At 41.3% G+C, this 12,042-nt stretch overlaps 4 protein-coding genes across 4 annotated transcripts; 2 read left to right on the forward strand and 2 right to left on the reverse strand.

Annotated features, from left to right (window-relative positions):
- Positions 1–1,365: 1,365 nt before the first annotated feature.
- Positions 1,366–2,442, forward strand: MELLADRAFT_109659 (uncharacterized protein; the record flags this gene model as incomplete). Its single annotated transcript, XM_007413652.1, has 3 exons — positions 1,366–1,672; positions 1,736–1,837; positions 1,904–2,442. The coding sequence occupies 3 exons, from the start codon at positions 1,366–1,368 to the stop codon at positions 2,440–2,442; spliced, it is 948 nt and encodes a 315-aa protein (XP_007413714.1).
- Positions 2,443–3,687: 1,245 nt separating this feature from the next.
- MELLADRAFT_109660 (cytochrome P450 monooxygenase) lies at positions 3,688–5,781 on the forward strand (the record flags this gene model as incomplete). The annotated part of the gene is made up of 7 exons (XM_007413653.1): positions 3,688–4,342; positions 4,392–4,568; positions 4,665–5,046; positions 5,116–5,196; positions 5,284–5,341; positions 5,419–5,539; positions 5,666–5,781. 7 exons carry the CDS (start codon positions 3,688–3,690, stop codon positions 5,779–5,781), a joined length of 1,590 nt encoding a protein of 529 aa, XP_007413715.1.
- Positions 5,782–6,815: 1,034 nt separating this feature from the next.
- On the reverse strand, positions 6,816–7,624 carry MELLADRAFT_109661 (uncharacterized protein; the record flags this gene model as incomplete). The annotated part of the gene is made up of 5 exons (XM_007413767.1): positions 6,816–6,858; positions 6,926–6,974; positions 7,049–7,135; positions 7,204–7,395; positions 7,507–7,624. 5 exons carry the CDS (start codon positions 7,622–7,624, stop codon positions 6,816–6,818), a joined length of 489 nt encoding a protein of 162 aa, XP_007413829.1.
- A 1,141-nt stretch (positions 7,625–8,765) lies between these two features.
- MELLADRAFT_124178 (uncharacterized protein) lies at positions 8,766–9,486 on the reverse strand (the record flags this gene model as incomplete). The annotated part of the gene is made up of 5 exons (XM_007413766.1): positions 8,766–8,794; positions 8,860–8,925; positions 9,013–9,108; positions 9,211–9,282; positions 9,381–9,486. The coding sequence occupies 5 exons, from the start codon at positions 9,484–9,486 to the stop codon at positions 8,766–8,768; spliced, it is 369 nt and encodes a 122-aa protein (XP_007413828.1).
- Positions 9,487–12,042: the final 2,556 nt, after the last annotated feature.

The following is a 12,042-nucleotide window of genomic DNA, read 5'->3' on the forward strand; positions in this document are numbered from 1 at the left end:
GGCAGAACCTATAGCTGTGATTGAATGATGTCTATCTATTCAGTTTCATCTCCTCACCTTTCCCTCAACTATCAATCATGATTCTTTTGTCATCTCGATTTCTAACTCTTTATCGTTTTTATTATCTCGATTTCTAACTCTTTATTGTTTTTATTATCTCAATTCATAACTCTCTTTGAACACTGTTAATCACTTCCTTGTATGTATCAACTGCTTGTTCACCCATCCTTGCTTGAATATGTATCATAACTGTTCATAATCTATGTACGGTTTCTCGGTTCTCCGAGAAAAATCGGGGATCTTGATACCTCAGGCCGGACCCCGATCCGACGGAGCCGGGTCGGTGTCGGGGTTCTCAGAGCTCTAGCCCGGCTACCGTATCGACGGTACGGTAGACCGGGGATCTCCGCCTCCGCCGGAGCCGGGGCTCATCCTGACTCGGGGCTCAGGTTGACAGCCTTGCTCTGGACCACCTTCAGGCCCCGCTGAGACACTGTCCTTTGCGCATGCAAAGGTGAGGGCTTTCGTCAGGACATGAACACTGCAGTGCTCAGTATGTTTGCATTGCAGTTTCAAAAAAAATGTTCTTTGATATAACGCTACTGCAAATTGATAGTTATGTAGAAGAATGAGCAAGCAAATCATTCTCAAAATGACCACATTCGCTGTATCAAGTCAATGAGATCGCAATGATATGATAAAGTACTCTGTTGCACACCAAGTTTTATAAAGCTTGCTTCGAATTCTACCGCCAAACTGTTCAAGTTTTGCGGGCAAAGTTGGATGACATAACTTATTTGAGATAGATCTCATCTTTCTAACGATTCTTTGTGAAAGATAAGAACATGATGTACTGATCACCTTTCAACTTCGAAACTCGTTCCGTCATTCTGATGTTCTGCGCCGTCATCTTCATCCCGCACGACGAGTAATAAGTACTGTAAACCGCGACAGAACAGACCTCATGAAGTGAAAAACCCGGTTGATGCGCGTAATACCTCTTGAGTCATAAGTAGTGACTACGAATAAAAGAGTATGAGCATGTACCATAAGATACCGACTTTCTCCTCTTCTACGGTCACCCCAAAGTTTTGTTGATACTGTTGCATCTATCTGCTTTTTGACGATCCAGCTTGTAAAGTAAGCCATATCTTTATCACCGTCCTTAATCAATCACCGCTCCAGCTTCGAGCATATTTCCTTGCCTCACACGGTGTCATCTCTACTTAGAGTATAACGAAGCTATCAACCATTGATTTGAACCATTGAACCCTCGACAGTAATATATACATCATGGTTTCTGTATGTCAACAAATGTTGTTTTGTTTTCTATGCGTATCTCTTATTCTAACAAGCATAGCATATATGATAACAGACTCACAACAAACAGCTCAATCAGAAGCACATCCTGTGATAATATCAGACTTTCAATCTATCATTCCTAGATCAGATCGTACAACTACACTCAATGATAAAGCTAATCAAGTTCATAACAGGTTAGGGAAAAATCAACATGTCTTATCAAAAAGGAGTATGGGATATTATAAACTCGGAAGCAAAAAAGATACCATCAATAATATACTCGTACCAGAAAAGACAGGCAAGTTTTCTAGTGACACAAAATTTGAGATGTCTCCTTCTCCACGTACTCCATCTAAGAAATCAAACAGACGTGAGCGCTATTCTTAAATGATAGTTTGATGTGATGGGTTAATCATCTTTCTGTTTTCAACAGACCTCTCGGAATGTGAAGCAAAAGAATCTAAGAGCCGATCACTAACATTCCTGAACTGGTTGTCTTTTTCACAACTTAGTCCATCTAAGCAACCAAACAGAGGTGAGTGATATCATTGACTGATGGTTGCAAGTGACATTGTAATGATATCCCCTTCAAATTCAACAGCCCTCGCCGACTTTGATCCCAAAGGACGCCGGAGCCAATCACTGGAAATAGAAAGTGAAGGACCGATCAACTTATTCAGGCCCCCAAAGTTAACGAATTCCAATGAAAAACCAAAAGTAATTCAAAGTGAAAGTGTCCAACGAGCTACTAAAAAATCCTTAGGGGCCCAAACCCAAACAATCGGAGGTGGCTCACTCTATAGCAAAAGCTTCAGCTGGCCAAGTACTTCCACTTGCGGCATCGATAACTTGGATCTTGTACACTCTCCAACTCCAAGTAACAAGAATGGAAAGAATGTTTTTTTTGACGGCAATAGATCAGTACGAGCGAAAAACGATATTCGAAGTATGGCGCATCAAGAAATTGCTCACGCAGAAGGCCAAACATACAGGCGTTCTCGTTCTGCATCAGAGATCGTCATGTCGAAACCTTCCGTACGAGGATCTCCGGTGCGCGGTAAAAATGGAAAACCAAAGAATGCATACAAGATTCCGGGACGACCAACTCTGCTTGTCATAGATGAGAACAAACAGACTTGAGAGAAAAATATGATAGCATTTGTCATAAAATATAGATCAATTAGGATTCCATAACTATCTACTTTCTTGTTCGTAACAGCCAGGTCATTTGTTTTGCTTTATTGTTTCTTTCAGGTTTGTATTGTTGAGTAATGATGAATGAAATGGTAACACAAAACGTACTCCCTTCATAGAACTCTACGCTGAAGTAGGCGAGAAAGTCTTCTGAAAATCTTGAATACCCTAAGCTTAACTAAGCCCCTCTTTGCGCGTTCGACAGTGCTCTTCGAAAGCAGGCTGTATAGGTCTGTATAAATTCCGCGCTTTCTGCACTTGTTCCGCGCTTCGCGCAGGCTCCGATTCTTTGGAGAAAGAAAAGCTTGCCCCATATTCCCCGCCAATTCGCTCGAGTTTCGCGGGGAATTTGGGGCAAACTTTTCTTAATCTACTGTTTACTTTTCTGGAACGAGTGATCGAGTGAGGCGCAGGAGGTGAATCAGGCTTTGAATAAAAAAAGTCTTATCAGGCTCAGTGAAGCATGCTCCAACTCAGGTATGACTAGAAAGTCTCGTGGTGGGCGTGGCGTGAAAAGCGCGCCTTTGAGGCGCGCCCGGGCGTAGGCGTGAGGGCGCGCCCCAAAAGTTGAAATATGGGGTGGGCGCGCCCTTTCAGCCTGTTCTGCCGTTTTCGGGCTTTCTCGCTGTTTTCTTACACCCCACCACCTCCATTCATGCCAAAGGACAATACCGAGACACCATCTGAGTGGATCTCACCAACTGTAAACTTTGGAAACTGATGGAAAGGTTCCCTTATGTCGAAAAAATCAACACGGCACCAAAAACCGCAGGCTTGCTCAATGCCAGTATTGTAAAGTTACAATATTCAATTTTGAAAATTTCCATTGTTCTCCATCCAAGTAATAAATATCTGCAAGAATTTATCCTCAGGCTTCCCCTTGCAACACTTTTGACAGTTTTTTTGTTCCTTTTTGATTTTTTTTGATTTTTTTTAGTTTTTTTCCATTTTTTTCGATTTTACATACTCAAAAGGCGCGCCCTTGACGCCCCCACTATAGGCGCGCCTTTGAAAAGATTTAAAAGGCGCGCTGGGCGCGCCCTAAATCCAAACCTCGCGCCCACCACGAGACTAGAAAGCGTCGGAAGAAAGAGCAGAACAAGTTTTGAGAGGGCTTGTATAATTCCTCTGATATGTGCTGCTTTTGCGAACATCCCAACCACACTCTGACATCAATTCCTATTTGTATCTATGTCGAGCCAATTTCTATCATCTTTCTACGAGAGGCTTTGTTCTCGAATTAGCCTCAGTACACCGGGTCAGATTTTTGTCTTGATATCTTTTCTTTGGCTCATTCGAGAGTTGCGATTGGAACTCAGAGAATATAAAATAGGTAGACGTGCTCGGGCTTGTAACGCTCGCCTGGCACCAAAAGCCTACTCTCCACTTCCATTTGGAATTTCATATGTCCTCGATCGCACCAATTTGATTGCTACTGGAACTATATCAGATCTACGACATCCCTTTAGTAGAGCTCGAGGGATTAGTCCAGGAACTCAAGTGATCCGCACCCATTATTTAGGGATCGAGATGATACACACTCTATCGCATCTTGACGCGAAACACGTCCTTACTACTGGTTTTCAAAAATGGGGAAAGTCGCCTGACGCCGTAGAGGGATTCCAACCCCTCCTTGGTGATGGTGTATTTTCTTCGGATCAACGAGGACTTTGGTCATGGCACAGATCATTGATCCGTCCGCATTTTACTCGAAAGCGTGTTTCTGATCTTGATGCAAGCGAGGAACATATTCATCGTGTTGTGAAATGGCTCAAGAACAAAACCGAAGTAGATGAAGGTGCAGATATACAAGATGGCAAGTCTTTCATTTCCAATTTTTATACCTGTAAAGCATAGTCGCCGAATTATACTGATTTCAATGATACATCTGATAGTCTTCTCCCGATTTACTTTAACTTCGTCAAGCCAGCACCTTTTTGGAAAGTGTTTAGACATGCTCAATGATTTGACTGCTGACAGGCCGGCCGAAGACGATCTTATCGACGCGGCTCGCTTTTCTCAAGCCCTCCAAGACGCTACAATGGACGCCATGAAATCTTCCTTGCTTCCCTGTGAGTTGTTTCTGAAGAATAAAAAAAATAGTCTGAATCACCGCGATACAGTCAATCTAATCAAATGAACATACCCATGCAATGTAAAATTTCCAGCTTTGCTAAGAAGAGCCATCCACGCAGTTACGATGCCCAACAAGTCAATCAAGATTGTAACTGAGATGGTTGATAAGCTTTTGTCTTGTGATCAAGGAAATACAGATGGAGGCGAAGGCCAAGAGATCAACTTGGTTGAAAGCTTACGTCAATCAGGCTGCTCACCTGAGATGCTTCGGTTTGAACTTCTCAATGTATTAATTGCTGCTCGAGATACCACTGCTTCACTTCTCACGAGCTGTATATACGAGCTGGCTGGACGAGATGAGCTATGGAAGCGGCTCCAAATGGAGGCGGCGGAGATTTCTACTGCTGCTGGTGTATCTCTTGAAGATTTGTCAAAACTAAAGTTACTACGGGCAGTCTTGAATGAAACACTTCGGTACATTCAATCTTTTATCCACCTCAGCAACATACGCTCACTTGTCTGATGTACTCACTTATACTTTAGGCTCCATCCTCCCTTGTGGACTAGCACACGTCATGCATACGAAGATGATGTCCTGCCTTCAGGCATTTTCGTACCAGCAGGGTGAGTCCAGTATCTGTTCTATACATTTCCGTAGAAATTTCACTTCAGGCTGTTTATTTGTAATCAACTTGATGATAAATATTTCAGAACGGACATTCAATATTACATGCATGCGTTTCACCGGGACCGTAAATTATGGGGTGAAGTGAGTCTAGAAAGAGAAGTGAAATTTTCACCATCACTCTTGAGTCTCATCTTTTGTCTTCAAACTTTCTATCTTAGAATGCAGATGATTTTGTTCCTGGGCGCTGGCTAGAAGGATCACAAACTGAAAAAAGTAGAGACCCATCCGCCTTTCAACCTTTCAGTGCCGGACCAAGAATTTGCATTGGTCAACAGTCTGGTATGTTCAGTGCCTTTGCCTTCCTCTTGAGTTAATTCTAGATTCTAATTATGTGTATCATCTTCACATCAAAAGCCCTTTCAGAAGCTTCTCTTGTGTTGTTGAGGTTGATACAATCATTTTCAGGGGCAGAGTTAGTCGGTCCTTCTGCTTGTAAAGACAGTATCCAGGAAGCTCCCACATTAGTCCTGAGCTATAGGGGTGGACTCTGGGCCAAGTTTCACAAGCTGAAGGAGGGTTGAAGTGTTCATGTCTCACATGAGGCAAGACAGCCTTCCTGTTTGTTGATCATTTTCTTTTTTGTATATCTTGGCAACATCAAGAGGTAGATCATACTCTTCAGCAGTTACCCATTGAAATAGATTATCTCCAAAGGATTGCCACCTTGTAGCTTCACAAATACATCACTTAAGCTTTGGTCTTTGAAGCCAAAATAACGTACATGTATTCTGATGGTTGGTGTTTACAATTAAATGTATATGCATCAGTGGAGTGCTTTGATTTATCTATATTATAGATGCATGTCGCCGTCTGGCTATCTCCACCTAAACAATATTGGTGAATTGCACCAAGTCCCTGGCACAATCACACACCGAGGTGAAAGCGCCCCCAGGTCAGAAGAGGAACACTCAAGCACCTTTATAAAGATCAAGACTGAAAAAGTCTTGATAATAGTATGTTAAATTCATAGTGTCAAACAGAGCCACTGAGAACAGAGGATTAATTCTGTCCTTGATTCTTGAGTACCATGAACTCCTGAGCTCATTTTTCGGAAACCCGCATTCATTTAATTTTAGGTCAAGCAATCTAGCAACCTGTCACAGAACATTTTGAAAAGATAGAAAGAAAACAAGACAAGTGTACAGCACTAGAAATACATCCCACAACAAATTTTCAGATACCATGATAGTAAAAATCTCAAAGATGGAACACGTATTCATACTATGGTTACCCATGGACAACATGCTGTAAGACTTTGTTTTTCGAAAAAAACGACAAAAAGCAAAAACGACCTGGTAAGAGCTTCATTCAAAGCACAATAGATAGTTACAGAAGGCACTTGACTTTCAATATCAGTGTACATTTCGAGTTCATTGAGCCGCACTGAAACTTTCAGTGTCCATATACAACACACTCCAATTTAAATAGTCACAAACATATCAAAATATCAAAGAATTCAATGAAAAATACAAAGTGTACGAAAACTAGTTCGCTAGAGAATGTGTGTACAACAACACAAAACAAAGACAAGGAAATAAAATTTTGGCTATAGCTATCAGTCTACTACGCCTGCTGATACAGGGTAACGATCTAAATCACTAAAAGATGAAACAGAAAATATGAGTTTTATCAAACTGAGCTACTTGATTAGCAAGTCTGACTTACAAGGTTTGCTTAGGTTGATCATCTGCCCGGGGTTTACAATTTTGCGTGACTGATGACGTTTGAAAAGTCCGAGTCAGTCTTGAACGATATCGTTTTGTGTAATCCATGATGAAAGAGAATTACCTTTAAGAACGGATCCGACATCAGAACACTGGAAAGCTCGAGTTAACGTAGCTTTACCGGTTGCATCGGTTTTGACAATCCCACAATCTGGTAAAGAAGCAAGTTTTTAATGTCCAAAAGCTTATTGTGATACGATGAAAGACACTTCAACGTACTGATATGAAAAGTATCAGTATCATCACCATTTGGAATTCTTGAAACAGCATCACACATTTGGGAAGATGGTTCATCTTTGGTCAAAGGATTTGTAATTAGATTATCTTGATAAGGAACACAGTTTTCAAGTTTTATTCGAGGATAAGGTGGTTGTATACAAGTAAAAACTTGTTTATCTTTAGTCCTACAAACTGATGATTAAGTAAAAAAACACGAGAATTTGTCAAGTTCTTTCTCAAAAGGATGATATATTGAATGAGGTATTACTATCAGGAGAGAGGAGAAAACAGATGGTCACTTACTATTATGAAATGGTTTTCTATCATCTATACCATAAAATAGACAACATTCTTGTGAACTCCCACCGAAAACAAATTGAATGTTTTGAATAAAGATTAGTAAAAGTAAACGTGAATACATATCGAAGACTGAATGCTGATAGTAATACGACGAGTTTGTTTGATAAATTAACGATTTGTTTGATAAAGTATGGAGTTGTTTTGTAAAATTCTTGACAAAAAGGATTTAAGATTGCTCTGAACACTAGGGGAAGTAATCAAAAGGTTTTATAGAAAAAAAGTAGCTGAAAAGTCTCCTGGATTGATTGCGGAGGAAGCATGGATTGGAACTTTTAGCGAGTAGAGAAAGCAAAAATCCCTCATTCAAAGAAGTAAACGCTTCATCAACTTTGCGAACCCCTCGAAGATAGGTATGTAACCATAACGCTCGAGCTCCGAAATGTGAGCAAAACCGAAAGAAATCCTATTGAAATCCCCGCCTCACAGCCTTGAGGGGGTCGAACTCGAGGCAAGGCCGATCAAACAAACACTCAGGATGTCATTTCAACTTATTCGACGTCATTGCAGGGAGTCATGTAAAGATGAATTAAACACTTCAGTTATTTTCCAGCTTTCGCCAGGACAATCTTATATACTAGAGTGAATAACGAACAAAAAATAGAACACACACACGGCGGGACAAAAGCATTCGGCAAAGACTTCGAGGGTGGATTTCAGGGAAGTGCTCTGCCGGGGCTTCAAGGTTCAACTTGACGAGGTTTCAAGAGAGGCGTTGAGACCGACAGATCAAGGGCTAATATCTCTTTGGCTACTCACTGGAAATCTGTGCTTTTCTTGAACAACCAATCAACAGACCTCAACCAAATATTTGCGAAAGACTTGCTCTTTCAAAAAAAGGAAAAAACCACATTGGTCTTGAAGATTATACTCAAAGAGAGTCATCAATCTGACATTTTGTTACTAGAAGGGATCTAGTTTGGATGCGGGCAAACAGACTATACGGTTGAGAAACAGATATGAAGCGCTAAGCACTGCCAGTTAATGAGAGAAAGTTAGAAACTGAATAAGCACTTTTCCGCTTGAGTTCAAACCAGCCCATATGCAATACGTTTAAACTACTCAAATCCACCAAAACTCATCACTAATTTGATACTCGTATCCATAACGCTGCAAATAGATTGATCACAGAATTATCCAACAAATTGTTTATGTCCTATTCTTGGAATGCTACGTGTTTCCTCAGTAGGATTTTACATGATCCTTTAATTTACCTTGGTGCAACTCGTGCATGCTAAAATGAAAAAAACACTATTCTCAGTTCAGCAAGCTTTTGATTGATGACTAAAGATGACTGACTCATGGCGGGCACATTAGCAGGAGTATCAGGGCATGTAAAAGCAGTTTTCTGGAGATTGATACAAGCTGAGAGTCCATCATACAAACATGGAGTATAAATCTTGAATCAGACACTTCATCGAAAACGGATGGTTCAAGATTTGGAATACTGACTATAGTCATCCGCGCTTTTGTTGTAAGTATATTGAGCACAGTTCTGATTACTCGATCCATTTCCCTTGCAGCCAGACATCGGACTGTAATTCCGGTCTAACATCAAATTACATTAGCGATAAAATCCATGTCCAGCGATCAGCTTCACAATTTCATTTTTTGATAAAAGGAGTGAGGATTGGTTCGCCAAACACTAACTTTGATCTGCACAGCTTGAGCGTACGCATGAATACTCGTGTGCTGTTTGGTCTACGAACTGACCCTTGCATACTTTTAATGTGAGCGATCACGAAACCGTTCCGCATCAGCCGCAGGTATAGATTATGCTGAAGTGATCAGGCAATTGATTATATAACCGGATCACATACTTCCATTATTGTTTGCGTCGATTGTAAACTGGGTATTACAGGTATAATCGCTCACGGCCCCATGAATCCACAGTGTAACGATTAAAAGGGAGATTTTGAGAAGCATCTTCGGTACAGCAAGAGAAGAAGATCAAGTTCGATTGGAAAAAGCGTGTAAGTGAGCAAGATTTGATGAAGAGAAGAGGGCAGTGAGGAAGCGTATGAAAGGGACATAAACCGGCCTTTCCATCTACCTATTTATAGGATTTTTACTCTGTTGTAGTAGACGCCGACACGGCAGCCAGCTTCTGGAGTTGCTTTGCGTTTGTTCCCTCACACGCGGAGAAGTGAGGAAAAGTAGCGCCACCGGCGTGCATTTACGTCTTTGAACCTTTTTTCTACTCATTCGGTTCAACATCGGCGTTATGGCTTTGAGTAGTATGACAATTCTTGAGGGAGCCATATGGTTAAATTCAATGGAGTCCCTCGTGGAGCGGCTGGACCCTTTGCCTCCGCCACAAGGGACTCGGACGCTTCGCCGCCGTCAGGGAGAATTCCATTGAGTTTAAACATACGGTTCGATGACAGGTATATAGGAACTTGAAGCCGTATTCCTCGAATAAGCGTGTGTACTTATAAAGGAGCACAGGAGCGTACCAGAAGATAACAGTCATGGAGGCATCCACCAGAATCAAAGAAAATCAAGACTGCACTCTGAGATGACCGAAAGAAGAAGCCGATGCACACCCTTAAAATTAAATCAACTATGTTTCAAGGCGCACCAAAAATTGTTGTGTTTTTTGTACGCCTCGAAGGCGGACTCATGTACATATGCAGTGAAGTTGACACCCCGTCGGAAGAGCCCCCCCAGTAAATCTGCTGAAGCCTGAAGGACAGAAGTGGTTGATATGAAAATGTATTTGAAATCAATTTGTGCATTCTTTTTCCTCACCCTCATTATCATTCTTGAGAAAGAGATCATGATCTCAATTGTTTATTCTTCCTCTACTTCTTATCCTACATTGTGAATTGATGATCCAAGCTGATATTTTGCAAATTGTGATCTAAATGTACAAATATCATTTAAATCAGCTTACACTAGAAACAGAAACATCAACACCTTCTCCTTCTCCTTCTCCTACTTTTCTTTTCTAAAAGCTCAGAGCTATCTTTCAAACTTATAATTCCAGCTGTCTTGAAAGATAAATGGTACTGCTAAATATCATTTTCTAAATTTTTATTTTTCATATCCGTGGTCACGTGGTTTTACCAATCTGGTAGGAAAAGTACAGCAATGACTGATGATACGGCCTGAGGTGAAATCATGTTGCTTGCCTGAAGCCAGCTTCAACCCATGATTCCAACACTTGAGCGGGTATGAGCCTGCATGAGCTCCATTTCTGATAGTGATCCTAATTGGGATAAATAACCCAGGCAGGCAGTCAAACTTGGAGAATCACACCAATGCTTTGGTCTATCTTGAAAGAGAATTCCAATTCTCTAATCCAAGGGAATGTTTTGACTGGGGCTATGACCCGGCCCTGTGAGCTCACGGCCGGCCCTGGGTCCGGGCCCGGCCTTGGGTAGACTCAAGGTCCTTGGTAAATCAATGTGGGTCAACCAGGGCACTCCCTAAATTTTAGGATTCAGGGCCAGGCAGGGCTAGGCTTGCTTTTGAATAATAAAGGAGGGATACATTCAAACTTTTGTCTGAATTTTAGGCAAGGCAAAGAGGTGAAGCAGGGATAACAGCAGACTTGTATTTCAAATTTGCATAACAGAAACAATTTTTGTAAGTGATATAATCTTACTTAGAAAGTAAAGAGGAATTCTCACGATGGGGACAAATTTTAAGTGATATAATCCTACTTAGAAAGTAAAGAGAACCAAAAGGCTTCTAAATAAAAAAATTGTTCATTTAATTCCTAACACCTTATTCCAGCTCTTGAGACACACCGGAGCCTCAAGACTGAGGGGAGTGAATGACAAGCGGTGATTGCTCATAACTCTTGAAGCGGCAGAAAATGAACTTTTGGATGCACTGTAAACATTATCCAGTTTCCCCGAGTGCAAAGGGGAAAATGATTAAGAGTGTAGTTTGGAATGAAGGGATCCATCACTGCACACCTGAGACATAACACACACACTACATATGTGCAGCAGGCTTAGCTATAGTTGCCTATCATGTACACGTCCCCACACCTAGGATTTGTAATCATTGGGTTTGCAACAGGCCCCGGCCCCGCCACTGCAGAACTTGAATGATTGTGAACCACTTGGAGGGGACTGTACATACAGGTCTGCTCAGCTGACTGCTCATCTGACTGAATAAATCACATGTGATACATTATGTCACTTTTTTGTCATTGACAAAGTTATCCCAACAATCCACTACATATATCATCATGGCAACTCGTGAGGCAACATTCTTGTGGCCATTCGTCCATAACAGAAAGGGTGTTACATAAAGTTTAGTTGACAAAATTACACCAAAACTTTGAGCCCATGTATGTAGTAAATCTTTTGAATGATTTTGTCAAGCTGAAAAAAAGTTACAGCATGTATTACATATGATTCACTCATCCAGATGAGGACATAACTGAGTAAGCCTGTATGTACATGGTAACCACCTATTCACTCAGCCTGCTGCACATATGTAGTGTGGCTGTCATCACTCAGGTGT

The sequence above is a fragment of the Melampsora larici-populina genome (genome assembly GCF_000204055.1).
Source record: "Melampsora larici-populina 98AG31 unplaced genomic scaffold MELLAscaffold_38, whole genome shotgun sequence".
Lineage (NCBI taxonomy): Eukaryota > Fungi > Basidiomycota > Pucciniomycetes > Pucciniales > Melampsoraceae > Melampsora > Melampsora laricis-populina.